Source organism: Hyaena hyaena, unplaced genomic scaffold, assembly GCF_003009895.1.
Source record: "Hyaena hyaena isolate Hyena2069 unplaced genomic scaffold, ASM300989v1 scaffold_278, whole genome shotgun sequence".
NCBI classification, from domain to species: domain Eukaryota; kingdom Metazoa; phylum Chordata; class Mammalia; order Carnivora; family Hyaenidae; genus Hyaena; species Hyaena hyaena.
The window spans coordinates 1,294,789-1,314,235 of record NW_024080911.1 but is presented as its reverse complement, the minus strand read 5'-3'; the positions used below and the strand labels follow the sequence as shown (position 1 = coordinate 1,314,235).

General features: G+C 43.0%; 1 protein-coding gene across 1 annotated transcript in view; it reads right to left on the bottom strand.

Annotated features, from left to right (window-relative positions):
- Positions 1-19,447, bottom strand: part of ADGRA3 (adhesion G protein-coupled receptor A3) — a 128,151-nt gene that overhangs the window by 71,021 nt on the left and 37,683 nt on the right. Inside the window, exons 3-4 of the mRNA XM_039246056.1 lie at positions 7,856-7,927; positions 1,705-1,776 (exon numbers count right to left, since the gene is read on the bottom strand). Of these exons, the coding sequence (XP_039101987.1) occupies positions 1,705-1,776; positions 7,856-7,927 (144 nt within the window). The remainder of the gene's footprint in view (positions 1-1,704; positions 1,777-7,855; positions 7,928-19,447) is intronic.

Sequence of the window (19,447 nt, the reverse complement as noted above, 5' to 3'; positions counted from 1 at the left end):
GAGTAACGCTGTATACCAAATCAGTCTTGTATTTCAACACCTAGATTTGGCCATATACCTCTCCCTCTACAGTAAAGGGCTCACTGAAAAGTACTATGAATTTGCTAAGAAACAGGAGTACTCGGTGGTATTCTAATAGGTGACCCGAAGTCCCTTCCCTTCCTGCTAGGGTGAAGTCACCTCACTGTCTAAGCCCCCTAATAGCTTTTTGAAAGGTAACATGAATGAAATTGAAGAAACATTCTGAAAAGCTACAGAGACACAGAACCAAGCACAGGTAATCTTTGTAACTAGACCTTCTACCTTAAACCCTGAATTTCACCCTGTACCCCATTCCCAGATAACTATTCTCTAAAACAGGATTTTATGCCATCTACCTAGATAAATGTCCTTCGGTGGCTTCCTATTGTTAAATCACCTCTAAGCCTCTGTCTGCTTTTCATACGCTCCCATATAAAGCTCTATTATAGAGAAGCCTGGGTGGCTCAGTCAGTTAAGCGTCCGACTTCGGCTTAGATCATGATCTCGCATTCATGGGTTCAAGTCCCGCGCTGGGCTCTGTGCTGACAGCTCGGAGCCTGAAGCCTGCTTCAGATTCAGTGTCTCCTTCTCTCTCTGCCCCTCCCCTGCTTGCGCTCTATCTCTGTCTCTCAAAAAATAAAATAAGAAAGTGTTTAAAAAATTAAATTTGTATTACAGAGAATCAGCCTTATTTCTAGTTATTCCCAGAGCTTCTTCATTCTAAAAATAAAATTAAAATTAAAAATGTATTTGATGGTCTATACAAAGTTCTTCTGCATTTATATCATATATAAATTATAAGAGAGAGACACAGACAATTCAAATTTTAATTCATCTTTATAATAATCTTGAGATATGTTAACCTACATTAACAGATGAAAAAAGAAAAACAGAAAAGCTCAGAAAAGTTAACTCACCCCAAAGCACAAAGTCAGAGGCATCAGAATTCAAATAGTTACTTTACTCTTCACACCAGTGGCCTTCCCCTTGACACTGGCTTTGCTCTTTCCACTTTCATGCATCATTCGTTCCACTTCTTTTCCTTTCTAACTAACCAAATCTTTGCAATCTCTGCACCGTCAGCTCGCGCTTTACCTCTTCTAGGAAATTTATCCAGACTAGCAAAGCTTCCGCCCATCTCTCTCCACATGAACATGTGCCACATGTCCTCTGAGGCACATACCACCTTGTGTGTGTGCACGGTACACACTATTATGTTCTGATGACAATGTATCTCTGGTATTGAATTTCCAGCTCACTACCTGCCTCTCTTTCTGTAATCTCCACAGCTGCCCCTACTATCAAACATGTCACAGGTATCTACACATATCTGGGTACGCGTTCACATGCTTTCTTTTCTTTTTTTTTTTTTTACAAATAGTTTATTGTCAAGTTGGTTTCCATAGAACACCCAGTGCTCATCCCCACAAGTGCCCCCCTCCATGCCCATCACCCCTCTTCCCCTCCCCCCCACCCACATCAGCCCTCAGTTTGTTCTCAGCATTCAAGAGTCTCTCATGGTTTGCCTCTCTCTTTTTCCCCCACCATTTCCCCCCTTCTCCCCCATGGTCCTCCGTTAAGTTCCTCCTAAACCTCCTATACGTGCAAATATATATTTGTCCTTCTCTGCCTGACTTATTTCGCTACATGCTTTCTTCTACTTTAATAGGAAAGTGTACTTACAGCCTAACCAGATTGGTGAGTCCTCGAAATATGTCTGCATTCAGACATCCTATTCGATTGTTTGTCAGATCCCTAAGGAGAGAGAAGAAAGGAAAAAGTTATCTTCAATGAGTTCTCTTGGTTAATGAAGGTTTCATACATTCAATATTCAAGAAGAGCACCCAGGTATCATACAAGACCTTTCTTTTAGGCATCTGAGTTTACCTACCTCAAGGGAGTTAAGGGTAGCACAGAAAGAAAAATGAATTCTTGCTTTCGCTTATTTCTGGCATGTACAGACTACACACTGTCTCATTATAGGTGCCCTCTGTATTTCAAGCATTTACTCCTGTAAAATGACTCAAGATAAAACGGGAGTGGTAAAAAGGAGGTTCCATCTATCTTACCATCTGTGATAGACTCCTTAGCTGGCCTACACAGTTCATTAGGCTGGACAAGTTAGGGACAGGGCCCAGTCTCAGCAAACATCTAACAGACAATAAAGGGACAAATAACCAAAATGTTTGAACCTTTTATTTCCTCAAGAATACCTGAAACTTAATGCTTTCTAATATCATCCCTAAAGAGTCAGGAATTTTGACTATAATGAGAAAACAAAGTTAGCTTTTACTTCACAGATCTGTCATTTAGTCTCTAAGCCAAATTACTTCAGCAATAGCTACCTAACAGCATAGTTATTTTTCCCCATCACTCTTAAATTCTTATAGTTCCTATCGAATATTACTTTCTAAATATGTTTTTCTCCTCAGTCTATGAAACTTTTTCCTTTTTATCTACATAAAACACTTAGTAGCTATTGTGTTCTTCTGTGCTATGTGTTCTTTCCTCACACCATGGAGAGTGAACACAATTTTACATTTTAATCAGATTACATTTTAAAAATATTTTTAACATTTTAATTTTTTTTAATATTTATTTTTGAGAGAGAGAGAGAGAGAGAGAGAGAGAGCAAGCATGAGCAGGGGAGGGCAGAGAAAGAGGGAGACCCAGAATCTGAAGCAGGCTCCAGAATCTGAGCTGTCAGCATAGAGCCCAATGCAGGGATGGAACTCACAAACCATGAGATCATGACTTGAGCCAAAGTCAGATGCTTAACTGAGCCCCCCAGGCACCCCAAACGTTCATTTATTTGAGAGAGAGTGCAAGCAAGGAAGGGGAGAGAGGGAGGCAGGCACAGAATCTGAAGCAAGCTTCAGGCTCCGAACCATCAGCACAGAGCCTGATGCAGAGTTGGAACTCATGAACCACCAGACCATGACCTGAGCCGAAGTTGGATGCTTAACTGATTGAGCCACCCAGGCGCCCCTGGGAGACTGCATTTAAAAAAAATTTTTTTTAAATGTTTTATTTATTTCTGAGAGAGAGAGAGACAGCGTGAGCAGGGGAGGGCCAGAGAGACAGGGAGTCACAGAATCTGAAACAGGCTCCAGGCTCTGAGCTGGCTGTCAGCACAGAGCCCAACACGGGGCTCGAACCCATGAACTGTGAGATCATGACCTGAGCTGAAGTCGGACGCTTAACCAACTGAGTCACCCAGATGCCCCTGGGAGACTGCATTTTACCTGGGAGATAATCACTGACAATTTCTGTAAACTTCAAAGAAGACATCAGGACTTTCAGCATTTTTTCCATCACAAGACTTAGTAAACCATGCACAAGAAAACCCTAGAACAATGAATTTCATTTTTATCAGTTCTTAGATTTGGAATCATTCACCCCTTGGATGTTGATAAAAGAGTTTGCACAGGTTTCTAAACCAAATTTCCAGAAATGTTTTGAACACATTTTCTTCAATGTCCGTATTATTCTTTGTAATGGAAAAGTACCTATTCTTTGAGTCACGCTCTGAGTTACTCTTTGGAGAAGCACCACCGGTTTCTAAACTAACACTGTTGGGATTCTAAATTGTATGCTTGGTAACAGCAGAACTGTATTAGCCAGACTAGAAATTAGAAATGATAAGGATCCGGCATCTGAATCAGGTACCTCCTCACTAAGTCTCTCCCTCTAACAGTCCAAAAGCTAGCTTAGGTAATCCTGGTGTTACCTGACTTCACAGCTTTGCCTTCCCTATCTTCCTGCAACTTTTGATAAAAGAATCTAAGCAATAGAAAACTGAAACTTTATCTGTGCCTAGTGGGCTCCGGGATGCTGCTCCTCAGAATATTAAAGTGAAGTATTTAATCCTGTGGGACTTTTTTTATTCCAGCCGATTTTCCTTTTATTTCTGGGTTTTACTGTTTAAGAAAATTAGGCATCATGTTGTGAATTGTTGCTTAAACAAGCATTTCTGGGCTCTATTCATTATCTTGTCTCACTTCTGAGCTTTAACTGGTGTAATTACCACTGATTCTTTGGGAAACAATTTCATTATAGCTATACCTATTTAAAATGGTATTTAGGTATTGATAATGGGTTTCCATTTAGATGGAGAATCAGCTTGAATGTGTTGATAAAGCAAAAGAGAAACTGAATGGGTCTGGGTTTTACCTACTTTTGGTAGTTTATTCTTCAGAAAGACATTTAATCTTCCTGATTCAAATTATCTATGAAATAAAGGCAAAGGCACGGGTACGCTTACAAAAACACTTTATGTGTGGCTGTTGAGGGAGACACACAATTGAAATGAATGATTTAGAGCCTCATAAGAAGCAGAGCCTGTATCCATAAGCAACTCGCAAACATTACCAGCACTGAATATGTTTGTTTCTCATGGAGTTTACATACAGGATACTCTGAGCTTCCAAGTAGTATACCATAAGTTCCATTACAAGTCAGCCGTTTGAAATTAAGCATGTATTTTCTAGTGGGAAGAATATTATAAATGGCAATTACCTTCCTGGGCAAGAACACAAGAGACTACTTAATGTGCACTGCAAGAAAAAAAAAATGCTCAGGCAATGCATGGGACAGTTTCAGTAATTAAATGCTTTGGATCAAGAAACTTATTTATGTTGGATGGAAGTACTTGAGACATTATTTACTAAAGGATAAAGAACTAGATAGAGAATCTAAGATATTCTGCATTATCCTTAAAACATCCTGATGAAACTGCTTTTTATTAACAGTCAAGTTCCCTTCAATTCCCATCTCAACATGGAGATATTATTAGCATTTATCTTCCTAAAAAGAGCTTCCTTTCCCAAAAGGCTGGGATCCAGTGGTGCCAATCACACAGGGAGAGAATAAGCTGTCTTATCTGGCAGTATGTGGCCACACCCCTCCCCCCATAGAGAAAGAAAAAAAGTTGGAGGGAAACCTATTCTAGAAGTTCCCAAACTTTAGCATCAGAATCACCAGGAAGCACAAATAAAGATGGTTCAGCCTCAGCCCCAGTTTCTGATGGGGGTGTGTGTGTGAGTCTAACACCCACACTCTTGCTTCCTACCTAAGGACTCCTGTTCCTACACCTGGATTCCAACGGACCCATCCAAACATAGTGCCCATGTGCATCTGGTAAGAAGCACAAAGAAAGTGCCTCGCTAATAAACCAAGCATTGCAAGCTGCACTCCTCCTCTCACCTAATGATTGTCTTAGAGGTGCCTGCAGCCTGTCATGGCCAAGTTCCACACCCTTGCCTGGGTCAGAACAGCTGAGTGCTAGAAGCTCTTGGAGCTATAATGTAGCTGCTGCTCCAGCTCTCCGAAAGTAGATTCCAAGTCCACATCTAGGCTCCTGGTTGGCGTATATGACTCCACTAGGCTGTCAACCCCTCTGGGGGTTCCTGAGTTACCTTCACCTTGGAGCCGGGCTCACTGCTGAGCAGCCACAACAGACTCCATTTTTTTTTTTTCAACAGACTCCATTTTTGTTTAACTGAACTGATGGTGATCTCTGCCTCTCCACCTAATTCCACCGTCATGCTTAGTTACTGGGCTTGAAACCTAACTCTACACCTTGATCCTCTGCAACTCTGAAGCCCCAGGTGATGCCCCTCCCCTCCAATGCTTATCTTCCTGATCCAGAACTCCCATCTCCATTAACACCACTGACCTACTCCAGACAGGCCAGTTTTTCTGACTGGTCTCGTTAAAAAGCCTTAACTGGAAAATAATGGAGAGCAAAGTGCACGAGGAAGAAAAGTGATCAGGGGCAAGACCTCCGCCAGACGTCGCCGGCGTCCTGAGTGCACACACGGCTGATAGAAACAATGAACCACCATCTAGTGCCCTCAACAAAAACCATGGTAATAAAACGCCCTCCTACAGGGTCTGACTGACATTTCAAACAATTTTACACAATGAAGAAAGAGAATCCTTTAACTCCTACTACGCTTCATCTTCCAGAATTCTGCCCAAGAGAGGAGACTGAGAGGAAGGGCTTCAGAGGATATGTTTTAGATGAAAGAAAATTTTATTTCCAAAAGTAATTTTTTTAATATGCAAAAATAGCGTGGCCAACTCTTACTACTGGTTCTGACTGTATAAAGGAACAATTTTTGAATGAGAGAATGATAGATAACGAAAGTCAAAAATATTGGGAGGGAAGGTCACTGTCAGCATTTAAGTCCTGGCATGATTATTCTAAGAGCAAACAGAGCAGATTTTACTAGGCAAATAGCATGGAAAACAAAGACATAAAAAAAAAAAGCCAGGCACCCTCAATACCTTAAAAACGTTAAATAGTAAGAGAGTTTGATAGGGGTGCTTGGCTGGCTCAGTCTGTAGAAGATGCAACTCTTGATCTTGGGGTTGTGAGTTCGAGACCCGCGTTTGGTATTGAGATTACTTAAAAATTAAATCTTAAAAAAATAAAAGAGTATGATGGAACCAAAAAATAAAGACAGACAGGGATGGAGGAAGGATGACTGTTACAAGGAATGGAAGCAGGTCCCATCCCCAATACCCTCTGTCCCCACCACTCAGTGCTTAAGTGGTTTCTCCTTCCTGCCATCAGAAATATGTCAACTCCGTCAAGTCCTGCTGGCTCTACACTTATTTTTTTATGTTTATTTTTGTTTTGAGAGAGAGAGAGAGAGAGAGCGCAGCAGGGGAAGACAGAGGGAGAGAGAGAAAATCCCAAGAAGGCTCCATGCTGTCAGGGCAGAGCCCCACACTGGACTTCATCTCACAACTGTGATGAGCCAAGATCAAGTCAAATGCTTAACCGACTGAGCCACTCAGGCATCCCCAGCCCCGCACTATCTAGAGAGATTCAGAGTTCTTTAACAAGTCAGGTCATCAAAAGCCTACAAAAGCCTAATCCTTCCATGACCAGCCTAAATTCCAAAACTCCTCGTTCCCCGCTACGTGCTTCATGCTCTGGAAAAAGAACTCAACCACAGCCCCAAGAGACATATTCTTCCACAACAACGTAGATTCTGCTTAGAACACCTGTTTTATTGTTCCTCGATATGTATTCTTCATCCCTCAGGAGCAAGGTCAAATCTGAAGGTCAACTGCTCCTGTGTGCAGGCCATTCCCCTCCCAGGTGGCCGCTCCCGTTACTGGCAGATTATTATTGCTATAACTTTATCTGTGACAGCTGACATGTGCCTTGTTAGGGTATATGGTCATTGTCTAGCTGCCCCCAAGAGTCTGTGAGCTCCTCCCAGGAAGTCAGACCATGATAAGCAGCCAGCACTTAATAATAATAAATGTCTTCAGGAGTTATAAAGGATAATGGGACAGCCCACACGGCCTGAGTGTAGAGCTACTTCTCAAATATGAGCATGCTGGGGTGAGGGGAGTTGTTTAGCCTCAAAAGTAATAAAAACTGCTCTGTAGGTTTTGAAATAACAATACACAGATAAAATATACATGCTAATAAAGACTTCAAGTCAGTTAAATAGAAAGGGGCTTCAGTTGATATGCATATATAACAACTCTAGCTTGAATACAGTTAGAACTTAAAATCCTTCCTCTACATAGTACACATTACAACCACTGGCAAAGCTAGTAATCATTTTATCAGCATGTGAAGGACACAACCATCTCCCATCAAACAAGTCAAACTATTAAACAAATTAACCACTTTTTACACAACTTCTATTACTCTTTTTTTCCCCTTATCACAATCCTGGCTAGTTAACTAAAAATTATTAAAAACCCATTTTTTTTAAAATCATGGTAAAGCTTGAAGTAGGTTAACAGTTATTTATAAAAGAGATAAAAGAGTTTAAATTCATAGGCAAACAATTCAAATACTTACAATCTTTTTAGCGATGACAGTCCCCAAAAGGCACCTGGATCTATACTACTTATCAGATTGTTTCGGAGGTCCCTGTTAAAAACAAAATAAAAGTTATTCATATATCAGCACTGCAACAAATAGTTAGGCAAACTACACTAATCTACTCTACAGAAAACAATGATAATGGGAGGAAATTAACGGCAAAAAGGTTAACCGCGGCAGTAAGGGGTAGAGACAGAATTCAACTTCAAGAAGTCTGGTTCCAAAAGCCACTTTTTTGGTCAATACACTAAAAGGCATATGTCAAAAAAGATATGTATGTCCTTATTACTAATCAAATTCAAAGTTATGGCTATGCTACAATCCTATACATTACGTCTACAATTTCTTCCTCAGTACGCAATACTTCAGTTATCAAAATAAGTCAGAGATTTTATGTGTGAACATACTCAAACTGAATTTTTAAAAACCATTTTCAAAACTGCATGCTGTAACATTCATGTCATTTGGTTTTTCAGCTTTTTCCCTCCCTGAGCTTCTATGGTTAGGATTCCTGTAAAATAAAAATGGGATAATTCACAATATATATCTCAAAGCAAAGACCCACCAGCCCCCAAGGCAACGAATGGCATCTGATGGCACTCACAATATCCTCCCACGGTCAGGTGCACAGCTGTGCCATGTCAGCGCATCGCCATTAGGGGCCAGTGGTGAGCGGCACAGCCCACCCCTCCACCGGAGGGGATCTGAGCCACCTGCTAAGGCTGCATCTCTCCAGTGGGTGCCTGGGGCCAGCTGGGGACTCAAGTTGCCCCTCACATATGTTTGCACAGACCTCAAGGATAGCTGACAGTCAGCTACAGGAGGACTTAGAAAAGCAGAACAGCAGCCTACTTTTCCCGACCACATTCCTGCCAGTGGTCGGCCCACACTTGAGCTTTGCCAGACGCTGGAGTCAGACTCACTCGTGACCTTGCCCACTGAAGTCACAAGTGGCTTCCAGTCATCTCTCAGGGCACTGGATGTCAGACTAAGGACAGAAACTCTTTGCAACTTCTCCCATCCTTCCCTTCTTCCTTCTTTACCTAACGATGGCAACACAGGCCCTTGCAAATATGTGGTACAGGGGTGCACAGAGAGTTCATGACACAATACAAACTGCAGAGCAATGCCAACTATAAATCTAGGGCGGCAGGTGCTATCTCAAAGGACCCTCAGTCCCTTACCTACTGAAATTTATAAGGCCTCCTGGAAGCAGACTTGGACCGCTGGTGCCACCTGTTATCAGGACACTGAGATGACAGTCTCTGCGATCTTTATACCTACTGCTCCATCATGGGATGTAAACCGGAGCCCAGGCAGTCTATAAATCGGAAGAAAACCCTATGTTTGCCTTTTCAAACTGCTCTAACTCAGAAAGCAAGTGACCTCCCTTGCCTACTTGAGCTTAAGAACCCCAAGAAGTCTTCCTGTAGTGAGCACTGACCCACGGATTTTCTTCCATCCAGTAAGGAAAGGCACATTCAATTTTACTGTCCCCTCAGCTAATGAAACCTGAGATGTGGCCTGCTTCATAACATGCTGGGTTTTTTTTCCCAACAGCCCATTCCAACTATCGCCATCTACCAGTTATAAGGCTGGGGCTCGTTTCTGAACAGCTTTCCTGGAAATTTCACAAAAACATCCTGATGAGACTGTTCCTATGCACAACATGGTGGCAATCATTCACTTATTCGAAGCCCGTCATTCTTGGTGTGTCGCGGACATGGCCTCCCACACTCTCTGTGCTGTTTAATACAGGGTGACAGACACTGATCAGATATTCTCAGCAATGCTTCTCTGGGAGTGCAGACTGTGAATCCTGGGGCATCATGCTCTGTAGCAAGTCCTGCTCTGCCTTTTTGGGGTCTTAACTCCCTCTGTAATACATCAGGTCCTCCTCAGGGGGAACAGTTTCAGTGCTACCCTCCTCCCCAAATCAGGGCCAGGTTTTCTACATGAAACTGAACCACCACCACCACCCCCCCCCAGTAACCAGCAATCCTTTCTTCCTTTCTTTTCTTTCTTTCCTTTATCTTATTTATTTATTTTTAATGTTTATTCATTTTTGAGAGACAGCATGCAGGCAGGAGAGGGGCAGAGAGAGAGGGAAACACAGAATCTGAAGCAGCTCCAGGCTCTGAGCTGTCAGCACAGAGCCCAACACAGGGCTCGAACCCATGAACTGTGTGTGAGATCATGACCTGAGCCAAAGTCAGACTCTTAACCGACTGAGCCACCCAGGTCCCCCTGCAATCCCTTTTTAAAACAGAAGTAACGAGGTGCGCCTGGGTGGCTCAGTCGGTTAAGCATCCGACTTCAGCTCAGGTCATGATCTCGCGGTTTGTGGGCTCGAGCCCCGTGTCTGGCTATGCTGACAGCTCAGAGCCTAAAGCCTGCTTCAGAGTCTGTCTCCCTCTCTCCCTGCCCCTCCCCTGCTCATGTTCTGTCTCTGTCTCAAAAATAAATAAACTATTAAAAAAATTTAAAAAATAAAACAGAAGTAACTATTACACATAAAATCTACGCGCGGATTACAATTACTGAGTAAGAGTATTTCCCTGGTCAGAACTCAGATGTTATACTGCACAAGAAAACTGCTTTGCCAAAGCAGGCAGCTGACCTTTTTGTTTTTTTGCACCACAGCCTCGAAGATATTTCCTTTGTAAATAAAGTAACCCAAAATTATCTGAAAAGGCCAGGTAGCTCACGAAACATAACTGGATGATCATAAAAGTTTCAAAAGACAGTCAGGACAATTCGCAAATCCTACGCTTCTCTCGAACTTCCAGCCAGCTTCTCGGTTCTCTGAACTAGGAGTGAAACAGGGGTCCGTGGTGCAGTGATTTCGACAGAAAATCGGGGAGAGAAGTTCCAGCTGCCAACGCCACACCCCCAGCATCTCCAGCCCCAGACTCCTGCCCCGGGGGGGGGACCCCCAACAGGATACTGAGGCAGATTCTGATGGCAGGCAGGGCCCAGGGGTGCAGCTCCCCCACCCGCCACTCTGCCCTGGGGACTCTCTCCCCGCTGGGTCCTGAGGGCCACTCCAGGGAAGTCAGAAGGGAAGACGTGACCGGCCCTGAGAAGAGCGCCTGCCCCGTGAGAGAGGGGAGTGGGAGACTCCCTAGGCCTCCAGGGGGATGGCGGGGAAGTGGGCTCCATCCGGCTCCCAGTGGTCAGGGTCCAGGCTCTGCTCCCTACAAGAGGAGCTGCTCACAAAGGCGCCGGCATTGGCTTCCTTCCTTTCCCTCTCTCTGTCGCTCTCCCTAATTCGTGAGCGTTCTGGGACCACCTCTCCAATCAACCAGCGGAACTCAGAATTTCATCTCAGGACCTGCCCCTGGGGAAACTCAGGTTAAGATGCTTGGCCCAATGGGGGCACCAGGGAGGCTCAGTCAGTGACGTGTTGGACTCCTGATCTCAGCTCAGGTCATGATCTCATCGTTTGTGGGTTCGAGCCCCTCATCGGGCTCTGTGCTGATGACACTGAGCCTGCCTGGGATTCTATCTCTCCCTCTCCCTCTGCCCCTCCCCAGCTTGTGCTCTTTCTCTTTCTCTCTGAAAATAAATTAATTTAAAAAAAGATACCAGCCCAATAATGTGAAACCCACCAGCACTCGGCTCAGTGTTAACCTCAGTACAAAGACCCAAGAAGACTCTGCCCACCAGCTCCATTTTGAGCACACAGAGCAGAAAAGGAAAGGCTATTAGTCATTCAAAAATTCAAAAACTTAAGTTAAAAGAAAAAAAAATAAAACTCATTCCTAAGGAAAAAAGAATTTAAAAGCTTTGGAGTAGATGGAGGTGAGAAAGGAGAGCTAGCACGAAAGGTTCCAGAATTTAACAGTGAGAACTCAAACTATGACTGCTACCAATCATTTAATGTTTAGTCATTGTGCTAAACGTTTTTTTGTTTTGGTTTGGTTTTTGGGTTTTTTTTTTTGGTTTTGGTCTTTTTGCTGCCTTCCTCCTTGCTTTTCTCACAGACCTACTTCTCTCACACACCATATGGGAAGACAGTGCCCCAGAGCCCCCAATACCACCCCCTCCAGATATAGCTCTTGATCAACCTCCATCCAGATTCTTCAAACACTGTGGTCTTGGTAACTGGCATGAGTACATGACCCTGGTCTAACTAAACCTAGGGCCTGGGGTAGGGAAGAGGAGACAGATGGGGATAGGGTATGGCCATTTCCATTGGTTTGGTTAGAGGTCAAGAGGTAACCCTAGAGTCCTCTCACTTCCATGATAGAATTGCCTGTCTAAGGGGCGCCTGGCTGACTCAGTCAATACAGCACACAACTCTTGATCTCAGTGTCATGAGTTCAAGCCCCAACACGGGCATTGAGACTACTTTAAAGAAAAAAGTAATTAAGAGCCTGTCTAATGAAGCCAAAAGATAGGAAAAGAGAATTAATGCTGAGTCCCTGGATCCAGCCAAGCCTGAAGTCCAACTCTAACTCTCTGGGCTCCTCAATTACACAAATCACTGATTTCAGCAAGTAATTGTCTGGCGCCTCTCATCCCATTAAGATCTCACAATCAATCCTAGGAGATACGACTGTTACTAAAGATGAAGACAGTCATGTGTAAAGAAGACTATGAAATCAGGCCAAGTTCTTGGTATTAACAAGTGGCCAAGCCAGAAGTCAGGATTTAAACACATCTTTTCCACTGATACAAGTGGAGTCAATGTACACCTAAAGCAAGAGGGAGACTTATAAAGCAAACATGCCAAGAAGCTGCCATGGTTAAATCAAGGTGCTAGAGAGAAGAATGTTCTTTCAAACTGTGTGTTTGATAAATTTTACAATACGAAAAAAAAGCTATCAGATGTGCTATCGTCCAGCCTTCTACCGATGCATGGAAGATGCGTGCCCCTCTCTCCTCGTCTTCATCGTGGCCCCCACACAGTTCCGGCTGGGGCCCTTGCTTCATCCACTCTCTGTTTAAAGTGACCTTCCTAAGCATAAACCTGAATGCATCTCTGTTTTGGTGAAAACATCCGAAAGCTCCAGTTCCTTCAGAATGAAGTCCAAACTCTCTCGAGTAACTTCCAAGGTCCTCCATGGCCTTGGTCCTCTTTCTTCCTAACTCTGACTTCCCATGCTGCCCCAGACCTTTCTTTAACCCTCATCTGGCCTCTCTCTCTTCATACTACTGGTCACATTTCAAGATGTTTCTTGAAGGAGTCCTATTTCTCTCACCTCTAGACCTTGGCACATGGCTTCTCTGTCCTTGAGAAGGACACCCCAGTCTCCCCCAGCATCGATCCTTACCTCCATCCTGGGTTTCTGGCATATCCCCTACTCATCCTTTACAACTCTAACAGCATTCTCTTTCCGAAACAAATGTCTCTGAACAACAGTGCCCTGTACCTTCCCTTCTGTGGCCCCCATCACTCTCTATGGATTGCTCACCCACCTCCACTGCAAGACCAGAAGGTTTCACAATGGAAGAGCCCACGTCTGGCTCTTCAGTAAAAGAGGCAGACACGAGATACAGTGCGGAAGGAACTAATATGGTCTGAACGCTTGTGTCCTCCCAAAGTTCATGTTGAAATCCTAACTCCTCAAGTGATGGAATTAGGAGGTGTGGCCTTTGAGAGGATTAGGTCATGAGGGTGCAGACCCAATGAATGAGACTGATGCCCTCGTAAAAGAGACCCTAGAGAGCTTCCTCGTTCCCTTCCACCATGTGAGATGACAGCCAACTAAGAGGCTGTTCCCCACTGAACAAAAAATCTGCAGGCATCTTGATCCTGCACCTCCCAGCCAGCCTCAAAAATAAAGGTTTGTTGAAAAATAAATGTGTGTTGTTTGCAAGCTACCCAGTGTGTGGTATTTTGTGACAGCAATCAGAATGGACGAAGACAGATGATAAATGGATTTAAAAAAAAAAAAAAAAGTAGGGGTGCCTGGGTGGCTCAGTCAGTTAAGTATCCGACTTTGGCTCAGGTCATGATCTCACGGTTCTTGGGTTCGAGCCCCGCGTCGGGCTCTGTGCTGACAGCCAGCTCAGAGCCTGGAGCCTGCTTCAGATTCTGTGTCTCCCTCTCTCTCTGACCCTGCCCTGCTCACGCTGTCTCTCTCTCTCAGAAATAAAAAAGACATTAAAAAAAAAGTTTTTTTAAAAGGAAACCATGGCTGAGAGACAGATTTACATTAGCTGACCTTCACTATAAAATTCTTTTCGGGGGCGCCTGGGTGGTTCAGTCGGTTGAGCATCCAACTTTGGCTCAGGTCATGATCTTGTGGTCTGTGAGTTCGAGCCCCACATCAGGCTGTGCTGACAGCTCAGAGCCTGGAGCCTGCTTCAAATTCTCTCTCTCTCTCTCTCTCTCTCTCTCTCTCCATCTCTGCCCTTCACCCGCTCTATATCTCTCTCAAAAATAAACATTTAAAAAAATATTTTTGGTAAATTACAGTTAGCTACAAAATCGTTATGATATTCATAAACTCAGGCAACAGAGAGATGGCTGCATCTCATTCATAACCACTTACATTTCTCAATACAGGCCATGTCAGGTCATGACTCCTGCAACTGACCTTCAAGTAATTCAGCAGACATGTCTGTGTGTACACATGTTCCAGTAAAAAGAAAAAAAAAATGACAGCAAATCATTACTACTTATTGCATGTAGGTTAAGTAACTTGGTGATATGGAAGGTTACTACCTACATGATTCTTTAAATTTTTCTGTATGTTTAAAAATTTTCATCATAAATATTATTTTTTATTCCCAGATAATACAATTAATCATCAGGCCCAACTTCTTAGTCCCTATTTCCCATGGCCCAACTGTTCACAATCCTACACCTCAAAGAGAAACAATATTTCAGAAGAAAATTCAATCAGCATTTTTTTTTAAGTGTTTATTTATTTTGAAAGAGAGGGAAGGAGAAGAGCACACGCCCACGCGGAGTAGGGACAGCGAGAAAGGAGACAGAAAATTCCAAACAGTCTCTGCACTGTCAGCCCAGAGCCCAATGCTGGGCTTGAACCCACAAATAGTGAGATCATGACCTGAGCAGCAATGAAGAGTCAAACACCTAACACACTGAGCCACCGAGGTGCCCCCAACTGGCAGGTTTTTAACTTGTATTGCCTAAGCTAAAAAGCTCTGCAAACAAATATATGTCAGTTTCATTTTTTAAAAACATAGGTTTCCCCTTTCAGATTTTAAACCGCATTTACAACAAGTACTGATTTAGCTACCGCAGTACATAAATTTGTGGTCAATGATGTACTACATGCGTTTCTACATTATACCTCTCATGAATAATGGAGTACTATAATATGATTTAAAGACACACTTTTCCTTTAATAATAAACACGCCTTGACATATTATATAATACTTAATAATAGCCATATTAATCAGGCATTGCCAAATGATATTTAGAGTCAGATTCTCTCATTTAACATCTCTCCTCTTCTTACCAAACACAGCTTCCCTAGGGAGCACGAGTCTAACTTTAGGGTCCATAGCTAAATCTAAGTATGTTGGGTCATTAAAAGATAAATGAAAAAGTGCACAAGAACTGCTTTAACAAAATCAAAGGAGTATTTTAACAGTGCTTGGAAAAAGAACACACTCCTTTAGGAAAGAATGCCAAGCATATCAGAAAAGATGCTTTTTAACTGAAGTATCTGAAACTTCTACTCAGCAATAAAGGAAATTCTCTAGCATTAAGGGAAATTGAGACATAGGACAGCTTAAGTAGTCCATTCCAACCACCTCATGAGTCTGCACTTTCTCAGAATGTCAACTTGGCCTTCAGGCTGACCCTCAACTGTGATAGGATATCCCAAGGTCCACACATTATCTCCAAGCACAAAGTCATGAAAAAGAGTGAATTCTTTCCTCCTGTAATTCCTTAGGAGCCAGACATCTTTCTCAAAGCTCCACAGCTAAATGCTCCTCATCATTCTCATTGGCTGAGGCTAGCTCTGATAATAGCTAGAAAGAGATGCCATCATGACCTGGACCCGTCTTTTGGGGTGGAATGGAAGCTGGGGGTTTAAACACATTGCCTGGTATGTAATTTTAGTGTCAGTATTTAAACTATAGAGGAGTGTCAGTAAATAGTGACAAATACTTCACAAGAATCTCAATACTCTAAAATGAAGAGTGTATGTACCCAGGCCAGTTTTAATATATCAGGAAGACAGAGAGAGAGAATTAATCCTCTTAAGAAGCTATTCTTCAAATCAGGAGCGCCTGGGTGGTTCAGTCAGTTAAGTGTCCAACTTCAGTTCAGGTCATGATCTCACAGTCTGTGGGTTCAAGCCCTGCATCGGGCTCTGTGCTGACAACTCGGAGCCTGGAGCCTGCTTTGAATTCTGTGTCTCCCTCTCTCTCTGCCTCTAACCCCCCTCAAAAATAAACAAACATTTAAAAAAAAAAAAAAAAGCTGTTCTTCAAAAGAACTGCCAGAGAGAGGGAGACACTGAAGATTTGAAGAATAGCGTCTTAAGAGAATTAATTCTCTCTCTCTTTGTGATATATTAAAACTGGCCTGGGTACATACACTCTTCATTTTAGAGTACTGAGACTCTTGTGAAGTATTTGTCACTATTTACTGACACTCCTCTATAGTTTAAATACTGACACTAAAATTACATACCAGGCAATGTGTTTAAGCCCCCAGCTTCCATTCCTATAGATTTCCTCAACCTCTGGGGCATACCTGCTCGTTAATTCAACCCAGCCAGCCCTTCATGAGAAGGAAGCCAATACAAGGGGCAGTGGTGAGGAGATCTCCCCTGGGGCACTGCAGAGGACAGCAGAGAGCATCACCCCTTCTGGGAGGGGAGGTGGTCGGGTGGCTACCCACCATCTGCTCTCAGCCACTGGTTGAGGGTCTCTGGGGCAGAGCAGAGTGGCTTTCCCACCACTGCTGGACCACAAAAGGCTCACAAGTTCACAGATGGAAGACCTAAGGAGAGATGCACTGGGAATGACTAGCAGTGAAGGAATAAAATCAGCTACACTGTATTTTCAAGTAATTCTGAAAATTTTGAAAATGATGTTCATTCATAAAGACCTTAGTCACTTATGTAGCTATGTCTTAGGTGGAGTTCCCCAGAAGCAGCCCAGATCCTTCTAAGTCACTGTCAACCAGCAGTCCCCTGCAGAGAGAGCACTATCTTTCTTTCAAACAACCCCATCCCTTTGTTGAGCAAGGGTCATTCTGCTGTTCCCTGGAAACTCTAAAAGAAGGATGTCACCTGTGTGCCTCAATGGCTCTGTGACCAGTTCTTCTGCTCATAGATCACACTGGGTCCTGGGAAATTTGGGGGTTTGCTTCTTCTCCAGGAAGGAGGCCTCAGAGGCCCCTTGCCCTTAGATTCAGAACCATTCATTGGTTTTATTATGTAATCTTTTCCCCTGTCCTTCCCCTAAACCCGGTAGGGGTGGGGAAGGAAAGACAGAGCCCCTTCTTAAGGACCCACCAGCATATACATTCTCTCTGCATTCCCTCTGACTCCCCAGTGAGCCTACAGAATGTGAATCTAGAAAAGGAGCAAGTTTCTCCTAGGCTATCTTTTCTCAAATCTCTTTTCTATATTGGACTAGGACTTTTGAAACTCAACAGCCAAAAACGGAATCCTTTTTTCTGTTCTGTCATTCCTTCCAAGGCAGAGTAAGTAGGAAACAGGCAAGGAAAACATACATAAGTAAACTTACAAAAATGCTACACCATTTTTGGTGATGAATTGTGTCCTCCAAAATTCCTATGTTGAAGTCCTAAGCCCTCTTACCTCAAAACGGAGATTGGGAGTTGGGGATGGGTTCTTTAAAAAGGTCATCAGCTTAAAAAGAGGTCATTGGCATAGGCCCTAATCCAATATGACTGATGTCCTTGTAAGAAGAGGAAATGTGGACACACACACAGAGGAAAGACCATGGGAAGACACAGGGAGAAGATGGCCATCTGCAAGCCAGCAAGAGAGGCCTGGAACAGATCCTTCCCTTAAGGCCCTAGAAGAAATCAACCCTGCCAGCACCTTGATCTTGAACACCCAGCCTCCATATCTGGGAAGAAACAAGTTCCTGTTGTTTAAGGCACCCAGTCTAAGGCATTTTGTTATGACAGCCCAGGCAGACTAAGACAATCACTGCACAGTCTCTGCAGAGTCTTAGAAGAGCAGACACCTAGATACTTCACAGATGGTATGAGGGGATCCCAGAGCAAACCAAGAGTCCATGAGGAGAATCTTACAGTAAAGAAAATCACAGAAGAATACAAGGTAGGCTTGACAGACATAAAGGAAGTGCAAGATATTGTTTGGATTCCATCACAAGGAAGGGGCAGTGACACTCAGAGGCAGAGGACCTCAGTCAGTTAGGTGACCTGGTAGAGAAATGAGAAGAGCTATGAAAACGGTAGAAAGCAGGAATCAAGAGATTATTCAAGGAGTCGGTATGGAAATTATAAAAACTATAGAGGTTTTGGCTTTAAAATCAGTCAGTCAAGGCACCTGGGCGGCTCAGTTGGTTAAGCATCTGACTTTGGCTCAGGTCATGATCTCACCGTTTGTAAGTTCAAGATCTGGCTCACTGCTGTCAGCCTGTCAGCACAGAGCCCACTTCAGATCCTCTGTTTCCCTCTCTCTGCCCCTCCTCCACTTGCACTCTCCCAAAAATAAATTAATTAAAAAAAAATTTTTTTAATGTTTGTTTATTTTTGAGACAGAGACAGAACATGAGCAAGGAAGGGGCAGAGAGAAAGGAAGACACAGAATCTGAAGCAGGCTGAGCTGTCAGCACAGAGCCTGACACAGGGCTCGAACTCATGAACCATGACCTGAGCCAAAGTCGGACGCTCAACCAACTGAGCCACCAGGTTTCCCTCAAAAATAAATACTAAAAAAAAAAAAAAAAAGACACATGATCAATATGATCAATGAAAAGAAACACATTTTTAAAAAGATAAATAAAAACTCTAGGTATATACGTAAATAACACATCAGTGATCAGAGCAATAAACGTCCTGTGGATGTTCGACAGTAGGAGAAGCCACTAGGTAATACAGTCAAGAAAAGACTGCACAAAAATAGAGAAAGTAAATCAGAGCAAAAAGAACTAAGAAAATAAGAAAAAGTCTATTATTCAACAGAAGTGGAGAGGTTCACGATCCAGCTTCCTTATAGATCTACACCTTGTATTCATTTGAAAAAATATTACCCCAGGAGTGCCTGGCAAGCTCAGTAGGTAGCACATGTGACCCTTGATCTCAGGGTCGTGGGTTCAAGCCCCATGTTGGGCATGAAGCGCACTCAAGAAAGAAAAAAAAGAATGTCCTGAGATGTTACCCTAAATCTATGAGTAAAAAGGGGATTCGAAACAAGAACCTGAAATATCATTCATAATATAAGCAAATTAGATATTCATTGTATAAATATTAATTTAAAAAAAAAAAAAAAAAGTACTATTTATAATATATATCTGATCATAAGTAATTAGAACTAATTTCTAAGCAAAACAAAATGATTACATTCAATAAAATTTCATTTTATCCAAGAGTCGCCCCCCTTGATGTATTTTTTAAATTCTACTTGATT